At 42.6% G+C, this 22,417-nt stretch overlaps 1 protein-coding gene across 1 annotated transcript in view; it reads right to left on the bottom strand.

Moving 5' to 3' along the window:
- LOC135224548 (exostosin-3-like) overlaps positions 1–22,417 on the bottom strand; it is a 247,063-nt gene that overhangs the window by 71,112 nt on the left and 153,534 nt on the right. The window contains exon 7 of the mRNA XM_064263646.1: positions 3,241–3,368. Coding sequence (XP_064119716.1) covers positions 3,241–3,368 — 128 coding nt within the window. The remainder of the gene's footprint in view (positions 1–3,240; positions 3,369–22,417) is intronic.

Raw genomic sequence — 22,417 nt, 5'->3', positions numbered from 1 at the left:
AGGACAACACATTGAGCCAGTCGACAGAGACATCCTCATCTAGAGACTGGCAATCTTCAATTTTGCTGACTAACACTGCAATAGTCCAATCCAGAAAACTGAAGACTTCGATCAACTTGTATAAGTTCTTCACCAGGTGATCCAACTCGGGTGAAGAGAACAACACTTTCGCAGCCGAGAACGCTGCTCTTCTGCTTGAGTCCACAAGACTGGAGAAGTCTCCTTGGGAGGAGGCAGAAACTCCCAAAGAAGGAACTTCTCCTGTCGCATAAAACCTGTAGGTTTTATTCTGCAGCTTCGATGGAGGAAAAGCGAACGAAGCCGTGCCTGACTCCCTCTTCTTAGCAAGCCACTCTTCTACTTCCTTCAGTGCTTTCTTCGAGGACTGAGAAAGAACTAGTTTCGGTAACCCCGAAGGCGCTGATCTCCTATCCTTCACAAACATCGATGGAGGTGAAGAAGGCGAAGCAGGTTAAAAAAAATCCGGATAAGTCTGTAAAAGAAACCTTAACAGACTAGAATAAGCAGAAAAGGGCTTCGCATCCTGGTCTTGAGTTTCCTCTTCCGACAGGACAGCCGATACCCCGTTTTCCTCTTCCGTCTGGCTCGTTGTCTTCTTTAAAAAGACCATCAATTCTTGAAGTTGATGTTTAAAGGAACCCAAAGCGGAATCCTCTAGCAAGGAAGGGTTTGGCCTTCGCATCATCCTTAGGCGAAGACGAAGTCGTGGCTGTCGTACGGCTCTTCTTCGAAAACGAACGATTGGGAGTCGAAACAACACGAGACGTATGAGGCGAACGAGTCGAAGCAGCTCGAGGCGAATGAGGCACACGAGTCGAAACAGCTCGAGACGTATGAGGTGAACGAGTCGAAGCAGCTCGAGGCGAATGAGGCGCACGAGTCGAAACAGCTCAAGACGTATGAGGCGAGCGAGTCAAAGCAGCTCGAGGCAAATGAGTCGAAACAGTTAGAGACGAATGGGGCAAACAAGTCAAAACTCCTCGAGGCGAATGAACAATTGATACACAACGAGGCGAGGCAGTCTCACAAACACGCGAGCGCTGTGACACACGTGAGCGTCTGACTCCATCCAAAGAGGACTGATGATCTTCCCGGAAAAACTGGTCCAGTGAGAAACTGCAGGAAGGTTGTGGACTCCAGTGCTCCTTGTATTTCTTAACAGGCAGCGACATCCCTCTCGTAAGCTGGGCATGTCTCTTCAACGGACACAACACTAAATCACACCACACTTTTCGCCTCGACACAGGCGACTGCACTTCCGAGTCAGACGACAACTGCGCGTCACTGATATCTACGCCTTTCCAGCAGCGTTTTCTGGACACTCGCGAGTCGAGTCGGCGACTGACCGTGGGCAAACTCCCCCAGTCTCCCTTCGACCTCCGGTATGTCTTCTCCCGGGAGCTGGGGAGTATGACAGTGACCTTCGTCTAGGAGAACAGGGGGAACGGACAGCCGCCTCCTCGGACACAACACTGACACTTGGCCTAACACTGGCCTTTTCACTTGACTTCTCTATGTACGCACGAAACGACATACCCAAATCCATAACGGATTTTGCCAAGAACTCAAATTTCTTGTCCATCTTGGACTCTAACAAGGAAATGGTGTTGGGATCGGAAACATGGGATACCTGGTCTGGGGTAATTGGTACTGAAGTTGGAGGACTATCAATAGGTGAAAAATTCGATAAAAGTGGAGAAGATAGTGACGGTTTGTTTGCCTCTGAAGACACAAGAGTTGTCTCTACTCTAGTTTTACTACCCACTCTAAGAGCTGCTTTCCTTTTCCTATCTTTGTCCATCTTATCCAAATGAGCTTGAAAAGTCTTCCAACCTTGTTCATCTAAACTATGGCACTCATCACAAGTTAATTCCTTGCTACAGCACTGACCCTACATTTAACACATTTGGAGTGCGGATCGTAACATAGTTTAGCTAATCTAGTTTTCAACCACTCCTGCAAAACCTAACTGAAGAAGAACTAGCATCAGACATCTTCGTAATAATTCGTTAATAACTAGGCAGCTAACTGATGAAGCAAAAAAGCCAACCAAGAAATTGTACATCACCAAAAAGAAAAAATCCACAATGGCGACGAAAGTCGACTGCAACACAAACCACCGGTGTTACCCCGTGGCCAGCAGAAAACAAATTGAAGTCTTAAGCTCAGTAGTACCAGGTATTCCCGAAAGTGGGCGGGATCTGTATCACCTACATGAACAATGGCGCTACCGCCGCCAGGAATTTGAATTTTCGACTGCCAGGTAAGAAAGTGTACAGCTAATGTAATTGTTTGCTAAGTCACTTATGTGAAATTTGATATCAAACCAAGCTCTAGGGCATTTTCAACATTTTGGTGTTTAAGACAGTGAAAAGAGGGAGTTGGAGTGGTTGGACAGCAAAATAGACATCTATAAAATAAAGGAGATGAAGGATGAAGTATGTACTACAAGGATCTAAAGCAGGAACTATGAAAAACTCATGGTCACAATAAGGGGTTGACCGGCATGACTGAAGAAGGGAAGTAGGAATGGAAGTAAGATAGAAACATAAAAAGTGGGTAATGCTAGGGGCCTAAGGGAAGCTGCAAACATTCTTTAGTGATTGCCTACAGTGCACCAAGTGAGGTACACAAACAACATTACACCCCCTACAAAGTAGTACAGTAGGAGATTCAAGTCTAATAGTTCATGTTTGTCATTTTCCAATTTTATTTTCTAATTAACCATCTGACTATGTATTAGAGTAAAAAGGAATGAGTCTGCCTTTCCTGGGCTTATTCTCAAAATACAATACATACAAGGTACTCTTCCTTGGCCACTCCTCCATTTCTACATAAAATGTCATTAAAATCCAGCCACAACATCCTTAAATATCATCCAAGCAAATATAAAGACAAAAAAGACATGACAATACAACAATTTTCTAATTTTGTATGCATAAATGGTAATGATAATGCATTTCTATCTCCTGTGTCTAGTTTATTCAGTTTCAAGTAAAAGTACCAACAAAAACATTTAACATGCATATTCTTAACTATCCTGAATACCATTTCCTTAACAATAGATAGCTTTCCTTAATAATAAATAGATAAGTATAAAGATAAAGTACTGTAGCTGTAACTAATGGATAATCTAATTAACAAACAGTAATCAGATTTGCACTTTTGCTTAAATATAAGAAGATTTAAGAAGCAATATAAATACTGTAAAATATTTACCTAAAGCCAAAGACAATTTCATCATGTCGTAGATGGGCATCATCATCCACAGAAAGTACTGCTTCAGTTTCAATTTCTGAGTAAGGCAAAAACCTGTTGTTGAGACTGTTTCTTTCAGCTCGTATAACCTGTAAAATTCCAGTGTTATGTTGGTCAAGTGGTTTAATTACAAAAGGATACAAATGTGAATAAACAAAAAATTAGTTGAAATTTAAATGGAGAAACTAAAAATATTTCTAAACATTGTCATGGAGTAAAAAAAATCTTTTAATTATTTGGCAGCACTCCATGTTCATACAGTAAAATACAGTACATAGTAGCTCGGACTTCGAACTCGATCCATTCTGGAAGGCTGGTTGAAATATGACATTTTTATGATAAAGTAAGATTTTATATATACGTACTTGCCAGGTAACTACATACCTATAAGTTTCTAAATTTTTTGGCAGTTTAAATTTGAAATTTGCAGAAGCGATTCTTTTGTTTTTGGTGTAGGTAACTGGCCCCGCCCATTTTCAGGAAGCATAGGTACAACACAGCTGAAGAGCTCAATTCATTTGTGCCCTATGTCCATGAAAGGGGAGGAGGGCAGGTTCCAATCATGTACTAGTCACTTGGTGAGTATATATAAAAATTTATTTTATCATAATAATGTCTTTCTTATATAAGTAACTTACAAGTAACTACTACATAGCTGAATCCCACTTTGACAAGAGGTGGGAAACATGGACATATACTACTCAAAAACACTCAGTACAGTGGACCCCCCGTATTCGTGTTCTCGACATTCGCAGATTCGCATATTCGCAGATTTCTCTATGGACCATATCTACCCATTATGCACAGGAAATTTGCATATTCACAGTATTTTTCTATGAGAAATATCCTTACTGTACATTTTCATATCAATTTCATGATTAAATGCACTTTTTGTAATAAAACTAAGTACATATAAGCATTTTTTGTGGTTTATTCTTGCATTTGAACTAACAAAATGGGCAGTTTTAAGCATTTTTATAAGGGTTTTAAGTATTCACTGATGCTAGCTTTTCACAGGGGGTCTGAAACGCATCCCCCGTGAATACAGGGGGTCCACTGTAATGGAGGTGAATTTGTAATAGGTACTAAATTAGCCAGAATGATTAAAAATGCTTGTTGTAACCTTCCTGGTAAGAGAGCTCCAGCAGGAAGATACTGCCTCCAGTCAGAGCTCATCTTGACCTGTAGTGGAGTTGCAGTAAAACCAGGTGTTGCCTCTACTTTAGTGGGGTGCTTTGCAACTGAGGAATGCTCCGATAATTGCCAAAGCCTTACAATAAACACAAGCCCTTGCCCTGGGAATAAACACAAAAATCATCCAGAAATCCCAGTTACACAAACACCAAATAAAAAAAACAATTACCATTACCCATCCATAAAAACCATGATTGGTGGTTACTCCAGGTACAGTACACCCCAAGCTTCTCAAAAACTCGACGACCAGTGTCAAGGTGAGTGAATAGAGGAAAACTGGTAAATTCTCCAACCCATCCTTTCCCAATACCATGCCAACAATATATAAGGATCCTAATGCACCACAGTTATCATAAATTATTTCCACATCACGTAAATAAACATTTGCAAACACTGATTTGCATCTCCAGAATGTAGCTTGTACAATTGACGTAAGAGATAAATTACTTCTGAAAGCCACAGAAGTGGCTACTGCCCTAACTTTATGGCCTTTAACATTAAAAATAGGAAAGTCTTCTTCTCTAACTTTCGAATGAGATTCAGAGATAATATCTCTTAAGAAAAATGTCATGGCGTTTTTGAACCGAGGACGAGACGGGTCCCTGACCAAACACCAGAGGTTATGGGAGAGACCTCTGATTCTCTTAGCCCTTTCCAAGTACAGTAGACCCACCATATTCGTGGGGGATGGGTACCACATGCTCCTGCAAATAGGTAAAATTCACAAATACTTAAAACCCCTCTAAAAATGCTTAGAACTGCCTATTTTGATAGTTAAAAAAAAAAAGCTTAAACCTGAGTATTTTAATAGTATTATCACTAAAAGTGCATTAAGTTACAAAAATTATATGAAAATACAGTAATTTGCAAATATTTGTCAGTGAAAAATACTGCGAATAGGTGAATTTTCTGTGAATAATGGGTATGTACAGTCCATAGGGAAATCTGCAAATAGGCAAGTCTGCAAATTGCAAGTCCACAAATAGCGGGGGTCGACTGTAATGTCTTAACGCTCTTACTGAGCACAGAGTCCTTTCTTGATCTGTTGGAACAAGGATATCTGTCAAAGACTTGATATTGAAAGAGTGAGGCCAAGATTTGGATGGTGTTTCAATTTTTGCCAAGAAACTCATAGTCAATGAACAAACTGCACCTCCCTGTGTGAAGCCTATATTCTTGTCTAAAGCCTAGATCTCACTCATTCTTTTAGCAGCAGCTAAGGCTACTAAAAAGAGAGAGTTTCTACTTCAATCCCTAAGGGAAGAAGCTTGAAGAGGTTCAAATGGAGGTCCAGAGAGCCATTTTAAACAGCATCTAGGTTCCATGACAGTGTAGCTGTTTTCTCCAGTTTGGATGTCTCAAAAGACTTAATCACATCACTGATGTCTTTGTCAGAGGATAATTCAAGCCACCTGTGTCTGAAACTGAGTTTAACATGGCCCTATAGCCCTTGACTGCAAAGGTAGTTGAATGTTGTGAAGTTCTTAAAAATAGCAGAAAGTCTGTTATTTGAGCTACAGAGGTATAAGAAGTCGTTATGTCTTTTACACCAGCTGCAAAAGACTGCCCACGTAGATTGATAGACCTTGGAGGAAGACTGGTGTCAACACTTTGCAATTGCTCGCAGCTGGTCTTGAAAAGCCTCTTGCTCTGACAAGCTTCCTGACAGTCTGAACCCTGTCAGAGCAAGAGTTGATAGAATCAGTGGTAGTAATGCAGTTGCTTGAGTAGACTTCTTTTCTGTGGAAGAAGTCTTGGGAAATCCACAAGAAAGTTGAGGAGGTCTGGAAATCATTCTTTTGTGGCCAAAAGGGGGCCACTTGATCGGAACTTGTTTATGACATCCCTCACCATACTGAAGGGTAGGAATGCAAAACGTCAAGATTCAACCAATTCTGGGCCATCGCATCTGTTGCCCATGCAAGAAAATCTGGGGAAGTTGATGATTCCTCAACATTGCAAACAGATCTATCAATGGCTTCCCCCCCACCTCCCCATTTTCACAGGTCAATGCATATCTGTTGATTCAGTGTCCACTCTGTCAGTAGTACCTGTTTGCAACAGCTTAATTCATCTGCAAGGATGTTTAACTTCCCTTGAATAAGTCTTGTGACAATCTTGGTGTGATTATCCTGGGCCCAGAGGAGAAGGTCCCTGGCCATTTCATACAGAGAGAACAAGTAAGTCCCTCCCTGGTGGTTTCTTATGTATGCAAGGTTGTCTTACTGTCCGAGTGAACTATGACTATGCTGTTGTAAGTCACTGTAGTAAAATGCTGAAGAGCCAAACGAATCGCTTTGAGCTCTTTCATATTTATATGGAGGTTCCTTTCTGATCGGGACCATGTCCCTGATACCTCTACATTCTCCAGAAGAGCACCCCAACCCAGATCCAATGCACATGAGTATATGTATAGTGTGTGGTTGGACACGGAGGAAACACTTACTTCCCTTCCGCAAATCTTCCTTCTATGAGCCACCACTTGAGGTCCTCTTTAATAGCCCAGCAGGAGTTTACTTTGCCAACTGGCCTTTAGGAAGAATTAAAACTGTCTCAAGTGAAGTCTTCCCAGAGGCACAAACTTCTCTATGGAAGAGAGTTCCCAGAACCTCATCCATTAGTTGGCAGTAAACGCTTGGTGAGAGAAGAACTCTCGAACTGTCTGGAGGCAGGATAGGACTCTTTTGTTAGACAGAAAGGCCTGAAAACTCTGCGATTCTATCTTCATTCCCTTATACTGAATCGACTGAGTCGAGGCTAACTGGGATTTGGGCGTGTTGATAAAAAAAATCTAGATTTTACGCCAAAAGAAGTCTCTTGAAGGTCCTCCATGCATTTTGATCTGGATGGGAAGTGAAAGAGCCAGTTGTCTAGATATAGACATATGTTGATCCCTGAGATGTGTAGCCACTTTGTTAGTGGAGTGAGAACCTGGGTAAAAACCTGTGGAGTTGTAGAGAGGCTGAAACACAGAGCCCATAATTGAAAGACCCTGTCTTGGAACATAAACCCTACATATTTCCTGGATTCTTGGTGTATGGGAATATGGATATAGCCATCCAATCTCCCTGACAGATGGCTGACAGGACTGAATGATTGGTTCCCATTGTGAATTTCATGGTCTTCACAGAAAAATTCAGGGCATCGACGTCCAGGACAGGTCTCCAAACCGTTAATGACTTGGGAATAAGAAACAGATGGTTGTAAAACCCATTCATGCTTACGTCTTTGACCACCTCTACAGCTCCCTTCCTGAGAAGGGATTCGATCTCTTCTGAGAGGATTCTTAAAAGGGAGGGTTCTTAAAAGGGATGGAGTACCCTTCTTTGATGACTTGCAGTACCCAAGGTTCAGCCTTCTTTTCTTCCCACTTGCTCCAAAAGTGACAAAGTCTGGCCCCCATCGGAGCACGGACAACTGGATCCTCACTTGCGAGAGGTGGTTTTGTTCGATGCCTTCTCGGTTGGTCACACCAACCAAATGCTGGTTCGAGGGCGTGGCTGAAACTTACCTCTGCCACCACGAAAAGGCAGCTGTTGCAGAGGGGAGACCGTTCTAGAGGAGAACGAAACAGTAGGCGCACAAACTGTTTCCTTAGGTATTTTGGAAGAAGCCGGTAACAAATCCTGAATGGATTTCTTTTGAAGTTCAGCTGTTACATGCTCTATGGTGGCACGGGGAAACTACAGGGATCCAAAGGTGCAAACAGGACAGCTGACCTCTGGGAAAGTTTAACCCCTTTGTGGTGAACAAACACCATTGTTCCCTTTCTTTGAGGATCCCAACAGTAAAGAAGGCCACAGCTCTTGAGAATCATCTCTAATTGCCTTATCAGCACAGGAAAGAACTCCTAACCAGTCTGCCAAGAAGTTGGATTGAAGTGAGGCACAATCCTTGATCTTCTTGGCTAGTGCGCATATCATCCAATCTAGGAAACTTAATATTCCAAACACTTTAAACATGTCCCATACTAAGTAATCAAGTTCCAAAGTAATGAATAACATCTCGATGGATGAGAAAGCCGACCTCCTGGACGAATCGATCAAGCTGGAGAAGTCCCCTTGGGAGGAAGCAGAAACGCCCAAATAAGGAGCTTCTCCAGTTATGCAAGAAAGGTATCTCCTTTTCAACAAGCAAGAAGGAGGGGTGTAAAATACAACCTTTCCTGCAGCCCTCTTTTCTGAGAGCCAATTCTCAATACCAACCAGGACTTTCTCTGAGGAGGAGGAGAGTACCATTCAAAGCAACCTGGGGGCTTCGACATGCCGTCTCATCATGAAAGCTGAGCCTGGAGACAAAGGAGTCACTGGCGAGAAGGCAAGAAGAAATTAGGAAACAACAAAGAAAGTAGCACAACAAATATGAATAGGCAGATGATGGCTGATCCTGTTCCATATCCTCTTCTTCGATCAAAAACAGAGAAGTAGCTAATATTGAAGTTTCCCCAAGTTGCTGATGGATTCTGAAGCAAATCCAGGATACTATCCAAACGACATCAGATTGGATCCAAAGAAGGATCCTGAACAGTAGGAAGATGCAAACTCTTTGGCTCCTGTTTGGGGCGTATGAAGCCTAGAGTGAGACGCCAACACTACTAGAAGTTGGCGCCAAACCTAGAGATGAGCGAACATTTGCTGGTTTACACGCAAGCACAGGTGAACACTCAAGCACTGTATGCTTAGACACTACACTCCTTGATCCTTCCATGCACTCAGACCCACCAGATTGCATGGATTCCGCTGGACACTTGGATCCCTTGGATCCCACTGAACACTTGGATTCATATCATCCCACTGGGAGCTTGGGTCCCTTACAATCCACTGGTAACATGGATCCCTCAGATCCAACTGGTATCATGAATCCCACAGATTCCACTGGAAACATGGATCCCCCTGATCCCACAGTACATTTGGATCCACTGGATCGTACAGAACACTTGGATCACTCTGATCCCAACACGAGATTCTGGGAAGCCCATTTGGATGCAACATACTGGCGATCCAACACTGAAACCACAGGTGGTGAATGGTTTGGAATGTTCCAAAACCTACAAAAGGATCGGGACTAGGATCCCGATCCTCAGATTGCTTACATGAAAGCAGAGAAGGGCAACCAGCAACTGGGAATGGCCTTTTCAGAGACCTAGAAGCGCTCTTAAAATGGCAACTATGTCCTGCTCACACTGGAATCCAAATCACTGGATGAGTGAGTATGCACATCAAGTTCGACGCCTTTCCAGTGGTTATCCTCAGAGTCCTGGGATCCTCATACTACAGGCTTGGTCAAGGGGACAACTACCCATGGGCAAATACAGTAATAGGGAATAATAGGTGAATCCTTCTTTGTCTATTCTTCTCAGGTTTGTCCAAGTTATAGGTCAGTCTTTGCATTCATTCTGTGTGTAAGATTGAAAGAATAAATTTGACCCCTACAAATAGAACATGAGTCATATATGATAAAAGTCGGTCTAGTATTGCAGCCTTTGCTACAAAACCGGACACTTGATGAACTAGATTCAGACAAATCAGAGTCACAATTGATAATAGTGACCAAGGTGAAATATGATTTTGTTCATCTTTTATGTTAAATTTTATTATGAGATATTTTATTCTTTTATTTATTTTGTTGAATATGGTTATCATTAAACTATATACGTACATGTATTGTACTTGTGCTTTATGTACATACTTGTAAAGGAAAAAACATGTCAATACCACTGTATACCAAATTTTTATAGGATTCTTTTCATATGAATACAAAACACAATATTACAGAAGTATCCATCAATGAAAGCAGGATATGATCGTTGAAACTTGGTAACAAGGTGGTTAACAGGAGGTCTTACCTCATGTACGCCAGCACTTTTTCCTTTGGTAGGGCTTGTTTCTTTTGGTATCAGGGACTATATGAGATGACTGAAGTAAAGTTATGATAAGTGGCCTGAGTTTGTATGCTTAGAGAAATACAGTTACCTTATTTAATTACCTTCAGAAATAAAAACTACATATTGCCTTTCATGTAGGAGACACTCCTGTAGGATGGTAGTCTCTCAGCTGACTGGCCATTAAATTTCATTCGGAAATGTCATATTCCCAGTCATGAATTTGAGCAGAGGTCAATCTTCTGTAACTTCTTATACAATCTGGCATATGGACATAAGACTGATGGGGCAAAGAGTGAGATGTGCCTTTACTCTCACTCTACCAAAGTTTTGAAGAATAATGTGCTTCCCTAAAGGTAGGGTAGCACAAGTCAGAAGGCAGCTAGTGTCTGGGTCTATCATGATTTGATGAGTTCAAATGACAACTTTAGCCCTCTCACTCCCCCTCCACCCTGGTAACAGGGAGAGCAGAGGGTGTTGAAATTTGAGACCTGAAGCTCTAAGACAGGACAGCTGATTGTGTACTTTACCAGCCCATCCAACATGACCCGACCCACCAGCTACCTTACAAAAGAAAGAAGGAAGGAATAAAGGAAGAAGGAAGAGAGAAAAAAGCCAGCCAGTCATTCATTTAACCTCTAGCCAGCCTCATGCCACCTGAGTAACTTAGTCGAGTTTTTCATTCGAGAGGAGCTTGGAACTAAATCTTTAACCCTTAATGAACGGATATACTCACATGAGTAGTAATAACTGGTTTTGGTTGTTGATGGATTTACTCCTAATATTGTGAGTAACAATATCACGCCTCACTGATTTGGGGGAATCAGGCGGGAAAGAGGTGCAGTTACTTCTATAGTCCATAACTTCACTAATGGCAACATTTAGACTGGTTCAGATAAAGTGGGTGCCTCATGACAGTTAGTTGTGTACTTGACTTCCAGGAGAGATGTACTGCCTATCTCTCTCACATGATGTCTTATAACATATTTGCTCATATATATAACCAAGGGTTGCTGTTGGTTTTAGTTCTTATCTTTTCTGATAGTACATCAGTTATAATTGTAATTTTGCAAATATAAAAGTACAAAGAAATATTAAAAAAACATATAATCCAAAAAAGTCACTGCATCTTCAATCTTGATAATAAATTTACATAAATATTTTACAACAAATATGCTCAGAATTTGTTGCTGATGTTAGTTCTTATGTTTTGATATTGTCTGAGCTGTAATTATAATTTTACAAAATAACATATGTACAGTGTTCCCCCCTGTATTCGCAGTGATTGGTACCAGACTTCCCCCATGAATAGCTAGAACCTGCAAATAGTTGAAATCCCTATAAAAATGCTTAAAACTGCCTACTATTTTGTTAGTTAAAACTCAAGAAAAACTAAATGAAAATGTTTATAACTGGTCTTCTCAATAGTTTTATCGCAAAAAGTACAGTTTATGATTTAATTGATAAGAAAATACAGTAATCTGTGGATATTTCTCATAGAAAAATACAGCGAATAAACAAATTTCCTGCAAATAAGGCCATTACATGGACCCGTGAATATGTGTCTGCAAATCCGGAGTCCGCGAATACAGGGAGTAGACTGTACTATTGTTTATTAGGAAAAATATGTACATCTTGGTAAAATTTATGATTGTCTTGTAAAAAAAAAAGGCCCCTAAAGGGTTTGTAAATACATAGTCATTTTCAACTTCTTGTTGGAAGTATGGAAAATTTTTTTATATTTTTTTTTTTTACACCATGTGCATTTGCATATTTTCCTCTTTGCATTGATGTGCTTGTTTCTTAAATTGGCCAACCTCAAAGTTATCCCAGCCTGGGGTGTTGCATAATGATTTTTTAGCCCAGCTCCTAAAAGTTAAAGTAAATACCACAATTTGTTAGGAAAGCTTCATAAGATTTGAAAGCAATGTCCCTACTGATGTAAAGGTAGCTGGAGCTGACAGACACCTGCTCTTATTAATGAAACTGAAAGTTTCTCCAAAAGCCTTCATACAGAATGGCTGACTTGCAGGACAAACTGTACATTTCTTTGATCGCTTAATGAAGTCAGTGTTCTTGGACACGCCCTTCCTGTGCTTACCAACAATATAAAAAGACCATAACCCTGGCTTAAGAGGTCAAGCTTTTATTGATTATGCAGAAGGGTTTGCACTGGACACAACTAATAAATTATTAAGGAAGAGAACCAAAGAATTCTTCTTCAGTTTCTCATCACAAACTGATGGGTTCTAAGTGTAGTCTCTCATCAGAAGCTGATGGGTTGAGTTTTTGCACAAACTCATGAATGATGAAAAGCAAGAGGGATACCCAGCCATGTAAGTGCTAGACATTGTGGCGGGATCAAAAGCTAAGCAAGCAAGCAAGACCTCCCCACATTTACGTTAATCAATCCTGGCTTACAAATTTTCCCCAGCCACACTTTCCCTTTTACGTTACTTTAATTACTAAAAGGACACTTGGTTCAGCAAGGCAAAAAACAAAATCTCAAACACATTTACTCACCAGGAAACTTTACACAATCAGGGCAAGAAGCTGTGCTTTCAACGCGGTATGGCCATCGAAAAGCAAACTCACCGCCACTAGCAAACCGCCAAAGACCAAACCAACTGTCACCAACAAACCGCTGACTACCAACACAAAAACACCAAACAAGCACCAAGACTACACACCAATTCACAAAATGACCAATGACAAATGAACAAATGACAAATGAACAAATGGCAAATTTTTAAATCAATTTGTATTTTTCAGAGCTAACAAACCTGAGGTCTTAACAATAAGGATATTTTTCCAAGCATAGCTGGTAACCGGTTATTACAATAAAAGATTGTAAGCAAGGAATCTGTGAGATCTAGCAACGCCTGAGCGTACGAGGTGAAAGCTGGTCAGAGACCGTAAATAACCCCATGACGCCCAGTCTTTTCCCAAACCCAGGAAAACAAATAAAAAAGTATACGTTAAGACCTCAGGTTTGTTAGCTATGAAAAATACAAATTGATTTAAAAATTTGGCATTACTTCATATGCGGAACAAACCTTCGACCTTAACAATAATATAGACTTATACTTGGAGGGAGGTATAGACATCCTAAACCAGCTGGGAGTTAACCACCTGACCACCTCCCAGAACAAAATGAGTTCTAAAGGAGGTGGACGAATGCCCGTGAGAAGATAGATATACTGATATCTACAACTCAGTCATCTGGGTTGCAATACAATGATATATGAGCAGATTCATTGCTTTTAAGGAACTAGAGAAATTTCTGACTGTTCAATAACAAACCATATACTCACAGAGGTATGTTATTACTCATGCTCCCCCCTTGCTAGAGAGCAGAGTATTTGCTTCTGAATAGAGGGTTTGATTATTAACAATCATAATCAGTTAACAACTATCAGTATGGCTACCATACTCACCAGTATCAGACCAGTCCAGCTATGACGTGTCTATTCCTCAACCTGCCCAAAGGAAGAAGAATGGAAAAAAGAGAAAGAAGCCCACTCACTCATTCTTTCTTCCACACAATCACCCAATCACCTTAGGTAAGATACAAAACAGCCCAGTCAAGGACAATGGATGAGCAACACTACTTGTTGGGCAGCCACCACAGGACACAGGGAAAATGTGTCCATAGACCTGTGGGCAACATCTCTCAGATAAAAAGAGGTGAACGTAGATTGGTGTAATCAAGTACCAGCATTCAAACTACAAACAGCAAAATTTTTCTTGAAAGCCAGAGAGGAACTTATACCTCTTGACATCATGTGCTTTAGCCTGCACAGACTCAGTGACAGAAACATCAAGAGATGAATAAGCCTGCTTGATTGCCTCACGAATCAAGAAAGAAATGGTATTCTTGGAAACCTCTTTCTTTGATCTACCCATACTAACAAAAACCCTACAACACCCCGGTCTGAGATGACGAGTCCTTTTGAGATAGCAACACAGGGTTCTTAAAGGACACAACAAGAGCTCTTGTGGATCATTATTCACAGTCATTCAAAGATGGAATGGAAAATGAGGTAAATTTGTCATCATGTACCAAGGGATTCTGGGTCTTTGCCACAAATTCCAGGACAAACTCGAAGGTCACTGACCCCCAACCCTTGGTATGTTTCACATCATAACTAAGTTCTCCCACTCTCTTCGAGGAAGCTAAGGCTAAGAGAAACACTGTCTTCAGTGTTAAGTTTCTGTCCAATGAATGACGCAAGGGCTCAAAAGGAGCTCTAGTGAAACTCTTAAGTGTTGAGTTTTTATTTTTGTTTGTTTGATCTTCTTTTCTTCTTTATTTGGTTTGGTTTATTTTTATCCTTCATAATTTATTGCTTTATTTATTATTAGTGGTATAGTCTCTCAGGAGTGTTTAAATGAGACGCAGTAGTACAAGTTTCTTCCTTCATTCACACTAGAACAGTACAGTAACAATTATAACTTTTAACAATCAGGACTACGAATCGAAAAATAGTTTCTCTTGACCGCTACAGCTCTGGGAAATCTGACTTCTTTCTGGGGTGGTGGTTTGTGCTGTACTTCTAATTCTCTTTGTCTGAGTCCTGCTCTGTTTCCAGAGTCTTTGAGGTCCACCTTCAAGGCGGTACTTTGTTTCTGTTCCCACCTGGTACTTGTGGTGACTCGATGTTTTCTAATCACTGGCCCCCTTGAGTGGGAGTAATTGTTAATCCCTTCTCTTGAGGGTGGAGCTGGTGAAGTTCCCTTGGAGAACAGGTCTGTTTTGAAACCCTTGAACAACAATATCTCCCAGGATGAGATGTCTATACCTCTTAGGCATAACACCAAGCCTAAAGCCACTCTGTAGCCCCTGATTGCAGAAACCGAAAGGCCTCTCTCATCCCTGAGGAAGACCAAAAACTCTGCTTTGCATCGAGCAGAGGTCTTGAGTGGAGAGAAACCCCACTGACAACACCAACCACAGTAGATTGCCGATTTCCCTTGGTAGACTGCAGAAGAGGACTTCCTGAGATAAACGACTTTTGGGTTGAGATTCAGATTCGACTTCTCTAGGTTCACTACAATGCCAAAGTCGAAACAAAACCGAAGAAGACAATCTCTGTCTTGCAACAGCTTCTTCCTGGAGCTTGCCAAGACCAGCTAGTCATCAAGATATCTCAGTGGGCAAATCCCTTGAGCATGAGCCCATGTCAAGACCAGGGAGAAGACTCTTGTGAACACCTGAGAAGACTTGGTCAGCCTGAACCAGAGGACCTTGAACTGGCATACTTTCTCTCTGAGAGTGGAGCGAAGAAACTTTCAGGACAAAGGATGAATAGGAATCTGGAAGTAAGTGTCCTTCAGGTCTATTAACAGCAAAAAGTTGTCCCTCACTGCTGCCAACACCGTCCGCGGCATCTCCATCTTGAACCTTGTCTTCCTGACAAAATTCTTCAAGGTGGAAAGGTCAATTACTGGCCTCCACTTGCCCGTCGCCTTTGGTACCAGCAAAATGCGACTGTAAAACCTTGGAGAAGGCAGCATTATTTCCTCTATCGCACTTTCAACCAGAATCTTCAACACTTCCCCCCGAAGAGCTAAGAACTTTGAAGAATTGTAAGGGTACATCTGACCAAGCAAAAGGACTGTCCAAGAGAGGGGGAGAGAAGTTGAATGGTAGAAGATATCCCACCCACAGAACATCTATTACCCATTTCTCGGCTCCACAATCTCACCACTTGGCCCAGTGACCTGCCAGGCATCCCCCTACCCATGGCAAAGGAGCGGGAGAGGCACCCACACTATTGACGACACCTCTGCCTCTTCCCCTAGATCCCCTTCCAGGTTTGTAGGGACAGGATTGAAAGGGATGCTGTTTATTATACTTAGCCTGAGAGGAGGACCGAGGGCCCCTAGCCGAAGCAGAACCCCTAGGAGACTTAACAGGCGAAGATCTTCCTCCTTGTTTCTGAGGGGGAGGAAGAGGACAACAATGGAAACGTGCCACCGACTTGGAAACTGCTTGGTAGACCAACCTGTCCTTGGTATCGGCTCGTTGCCAATCAATCGCATCTTCCAACACAATCCTAGGGAACAAGAATTGAAAATCCAGAAGATCCCCATTCTGAAGTACCGATAAGGACTCAGAATCCAGCTAGCAGAAGGTTAGCCCATATATTAACACCAAGATGGGTTAGATAGGAGTAAGCCTTACCCCTGGACTGTAACAGCCTAGCAAGGGAAGACAAACTCACTAACCCCTCTAGCAACCTATGAGAAGCGATCCTGGCTATCGCTGTTGACCATAAGTCTAGCCATGAAACCGTCTGAAAAATGGAAGCAGCTGTAGACTCCACAGCCAAGGCTTCCTGAGATGACCAAGAAGGACCTTCCGACCTAACCTGCTCTACGGTTAAACCAGGCCTGAGACGAATTACATCTGGGTTTAGGTGACGAGGCATCAGATGAACTGAATTGGTTGAATAATACTTCCTATGCCGTGTGAGAGGAGGAGTAAGGAACTTGGACGACCCCTTCAAATGCAGAGAGCCATCCCGGTCTGACACCAAAGCGATCACATGCTGTAAGACGGACTGGGCATGGCACAACAGAGGAAGCTCAAAAGAAGATTTAGGGTCATGACTGGCACTCAGCAAGGCTTCCAAACATGTAGGTGTGATTGAAGATTGAGCCTGCACCCTACTTCCGAGATTGTTGACCCCATGAATGAGATCAACAACCTCCTTACAAGAAGACAAAAACTCTTGACTGTCTCCCTCCTCCTGCTCTGGCAAAGGAGACCGAAGACGTGAAGAAGCAGGTGTAGCAGACGACTCTCTCAAGGGTCTAGCCTTCTGGTTATCAAAGGCAGGGGAGACGCCTCTAACACTCGAAGAACCAGGTACCGAAAGTTGTTGCTTATCCACCAACAACAACAGTAGAGACCATTCCCTGCTCAAACCTCGTCCAGACTTGTGCAAAGAACCAGGTAAACCATCGGAGAGATGATCACATACACATACATCAGGCGCAGCACATACACGTTCACGTGAGGAACAGCATACACGTCATGCAACGTTACGAGTACACGTCCATCAGGCGACGATCGAGCTCAATCCCGAGACACAGAATGTGAACAAAGCGAACTTGAAGGTGAACGATTCTCTGGATCAAGACTTCTATCGACAAAGACCATGTCTTTGTCGATTGAAGAATCTCTATGTACAGTCTGAGCCACTTTTGCAACCTTAGATCTCTTGATCGGAGCTTTATCATCCTTAAGACAACAAACTGGCACCGTGGAAGGCGAAGGAGGGGCATTTCCAATCCCGTCCTTACATACGTGCAAGCCAGAGGCACATCCATGTACAGAAGACAAAGGCTCCACACTCAAATTGTCACAAACACGTCCAAGTGAAGACACGGACGTGAAAGGAAGACGATGATGGATACCTGAATACACAGAGGAAATCTGGCCAAGCGGTGACGGAGAGGAAGATTTCTTCCTGCAGGATCCACTGCCAGAACCATGAACGCTAGCCCGAGATGGAGCAAGACAATCATGGGGGGAAGTAGGTGAAGAGCTTCTCTTGGTAGAGTGACCACAGACGTGCTTGGGAGAGACACAGACATGAGAAGAAGCAGGCAAATCCAGCCTCTTGAAGACCGCCTGAAACAAAGCTTGGACGGATCAGCGAGCGGGGACAATGACGCCATAGATGGAAGAGATGGCATCATAGCAGCAGGAGGATGAGCGGCTGCTACCACTGACATCATGGAATGAGTGGATGCTGGGAGTGACGTCACGACCTCCTCAAGACCAGCACTAGTTGATGGCCTCACTGGTGGAGCCGACCCACAGGATGGCTGCCCTCAAGACCCAGCGTAGATGAGACCAGGGGGAGGAGGGAGAACAGCGGGATCTTGTGGGGGGGGGAGTTATGGGCCTCCATGAAATGCAATGACATGGCTTCCAAGGAAAATGAACCCTGTAGCCCAAGCGATGCCCAAATCGCTGCCATTTTGGAAGACTCTGAATCTGAAATAAAAGAACACAACGATGACGCCTCCTCACCCCCGGGATGAAAACTGGAACCTGAGGAAGAGGGAGCTACATTACACAAAATCAGCCTGTGGCACTCCCGATACTTCCATTGACGAATCAATGGAAGAAAAGGAAGGAGACATAGGAACACCAGAATTAGCATCAAACGAAGGAGGAGCAGCTTCCAAATCTTCCTGAAGAGGCGAAGAAAATCCCTCCCGAGAAGGAAGATTCGAAACTCTATGATGCTCCCTCTTCTTATAAAATAACTTCCACTGAGCCTTAGGCCAGGCACAACATTCTGGGTAAGGATTTGACACCGTACAAAAATTAGCTCTGCACCTACTGCAAACTGTATGCAGATCTGTAGCTGTAGAAGCCAGAAATCTCAAGCACGGGAACCTTCAAACGCCCGGGCACATACGCTGACAAGGATGTGGAGACTCAGAGGAAGCCATAATCCAAAAACACACACACACACACAACACACTGAAAGAACAGAACACAGGCAGTGAAAAAAACAACCGGCTTGGAAGGAGAGCAAAGCGTAAGCATCTACTCTCCTAGGCAGTTAGGAAAAGACTGGACGTCATGGGGTTATGTGTGGTCTCTGACCAGCTTTCACCTCGTATGTGCAGGCGTTGCCAGATCTCACAGATTCCTTGCTTACAATATTTGATTTTAATAACAGGTTAACAGCTACACTTGGAAAAATATCCTTATTGTTAAGACCGAAGGTTTGTTCTGCATATGAACAACATCAGACACAACAAATTGCTCACCAACTTGACAACCACAGAACTCGATTACTGAATGCCCAAAAACTTATGTGAAAATAACACATATGACTGTACTGACTACCTCTCACTCCAAATGCCTTCATTGACTGACTGCTGCTGACTGACTGAATGCTCAGCGACCGAGCCACTCCACGAGCCAAAACACTCGCCAAACAAGCAGTTCACTCATCAACCACCCATTCATCATTCACACCCTCTCTCTCAAAAAAAATTAAAAAACAGACACAAACCTTCCCCATATTATCTTTACAATAATAATAAACATAAAAATACAACATAAAAAACACGCAAAACATCCAAGACCCTTCCTATCGCTTCCAACGAACACAAACAACCCCATGAGACAACAGAAGAAACAACCAGCCTCTCTCTCTCTCTCTCTCTCTCTCTCTCTCTCTCTCTCTCTCTCTCTCTCTCTCTCTCTCTCTCTCTCTCTCAAGCAACCCTTGAGAATGTTGTCAAATGCAACCAATTCATCAATTCCCCACATTTCCTCCCCTGTTACATTTGACATCTCTTCACATACTCACAACATCCACACTAAATAGCCCTCCTTAAAACCCAGGGACGTACGGATGCTGGCCCCCTGGATCTTGTTCGAGGCCCTTCATATGCTCTCTCAGTTGCATTGTCATTCACTTCTTCCATACCACTTTCATTAAACCTTACACTATCTCCCTCGCTACTGTCCTCCCAAATCCCATTCACTATCTCATTTACCCCTTCTAACTCTTGCCCCAATATCTCTTGTTTCTCTGCCACCAAATCACTCACCTCATTCATATCCCTGCCAAACTCCTGAAGAGACTCATTCATACAGCTAACCACTGCCCTACTACTTGGTTCCCCTCCTGTCGAAATATTGCTAAACTCTGTCACTCAAACCCACACACACTGTAAATCTCATCCATTCCCTTCCCAGGCTTATCTGTGTTGCACGCTCTATCAACCATCTCTACCCTAACAATAACCCCTTTATCATGCATTCCTCACCTTTCCCTTTCATTCCCTTTTCTTACCTTCTCCCGCTTCCTTCCATACTCAACCAATACTAACTGCTGATCCAGCAAATTCATTTGCTCACTGAGGCTCAGCTCATATTTATTCACTTTCAACCACTCACTCATCGCATTCTCACGGACATACTGCGGAGCTGATTATGATGTTCCCTGACCTCATCCATTTGCAACTTCCCCAAAACATTAACTTAACCCACTTGATCTCACTTCCAAAACCTTAAAAGGCGCCTCAAACTTTTTCCTTACCTTACTCACATTCATTCTTCCCCTCCTAATCACCTCTTTCAACAATTTATCCCCAACCATAAAATTTTCAAACCTCCCACTTGCTCTCTTCCACACATCCTGATTACTCTCTGATAACCCCACCCTTGGCCTAGTAATTCTCTCAAAATTCAACACATACTTACAAGGGGACATACCTATACTCTTTTGCAATGTGGCGTTGTACACCCACACCGCACGTGCCACATGCATATCCCAATCATTATCACACTTACTCATCATTCGCTAAATCTCAGTCAACGTCCTAACACACCCCCTTGCATCTTATCTTCACTCTCATGGGCTCTATCCCTGAACCCTTCCTCATGCAACAACCCTTCCCATACATGCATCACCCTTACTGCCCGCACACTAGAGCACCCACCCATCTAACTCCCCTTAACATCTAGTTTCCCGAATTCCCAGCCTGATTCATCCTCTTTTGCCTACACACACTCGCCACATAACCTTCCACTCCACATTCAGCACACTTCGCATGCTGTTCCTTACACATCCTAGCAAAATGCCCAATTTTTCCACAGTTGCCGCAAACCACATTCATACGGATGCCCCGACATCCACTGGCTACATGCCCCGTCTGCCCACATCTACAACATTTAATTTCCCTAGCTCTCTGACACTCACTAACTAAATGTCCCATCTTCCCACACCTGAAACAATCTCCTAACACCCACGGACATTCATTCTTCTTATGCCCTGGTTTCCCACATCTATAACACTGCTCCCGCTCAGAGCTAACTGACCCTAACCTTCGGACACTCACACTCCTATCTCTCTTAAGGTTCACCATACTTACATTACTGGCCCTAACGCTCCTATCAACCACTCGCTCTGCCATTCACCTCGGCCTTTCTAAAACTGTCTCCTTATAGCTCCTAAACTCAGGCATACACTCATTCACCCCAGTCTTGAAGCTGTCACTTCTGCTCTCTTTCATACACCTATCTAATTTGTAATCCACAACTATCTCTAAGATATCATTCCATGTCAGCCTCTTGTTTGTCCATCTTACTTTCTCCTTACGTTTCAGATTTATAAACTCATATACACTCTCAGGCACAGTCCTTAACAACTTCCTCATTAACTCCTTGCACTCATTTACTCCCTCATCCCCAGACTTTTCCTAGCTAATGTCCCTAACTGGCATACATACATCGACGACGACTCACCAACATTCATTCTAGCCTCCTCAATTCATTCTTCCTCCTATACCTAATGCTACTCTTTGCCTCCTAGCCTACTCCATAATCCTAGTCTTAACACTCTCATAAGATACATCCCCTACACTCATCATTATCCCATACATACTCAACAAATATCCTGTCAAAAACTCTCCTATTATCCCCATACTTTGCCGTACAATATTTCTCATATCCTTAAAAATGAAGTTTTTATGTTAAAACAAAGTTTAATGTATACTTACCTGCAGGTATATATATAGCTATATTCTCTGTTCCACCTGGCAGAAATTTTCAAAACTCGCGGCAAACCACCACCCCGTTACCGTGGCGCTAGCGCTAGGAACCGTTCCCAATTGGGCCAGATTTTCTCTGAACCCTGTCTCCTGAGGGGAGGCGGGCGGGTGGGAATTAAATTATATATACCTGCCAGGTAAGTATACATTAAACTTTGTTTTAACATAAAAACTTCATTTTAATGTATGACACTTACCTGGCAGGTATATATATAGCTGATTGACACATTTGGAGGTGGGTCAAAGACAGCAACATTATTAGAGTATAAAAAATATTATTAAAATATTATTAAAACTCTAGGTTCCTTACCTGCTAAGGTAGCTGACTTCATAGGTCCTGCCTCTAAGCCTGCTTAAACCTTAGTAGCTCTCAACAAGGAAGTGTCCTGTATGTTGAAGAAGCTAAGACTGGAACTGACAACTGGACGTGACCAATGTGTTGACAGAACCGTACAGCCCTCTTATGCC

This window comes from Macrobrachium nipponense, chromosome 12, assembly GCF_015104395.2.
Source record: "Macrobrachium nipponense isolate FS-2020 chromosome 12, ASM1510439v2, whole genome shotgun sequence".
Taxonomy (NCBI): Eukaryota; Metazoa; Arthropoda; class Malacostraca; order Decapoda; family Palaemonidae; genus Macrobrachium; species Macrobrachium nipponense.
Note: the sequence above shows the minus strand (reverse complement) of the source record. Positions and strands in the feature narration are given on the sequence as shown.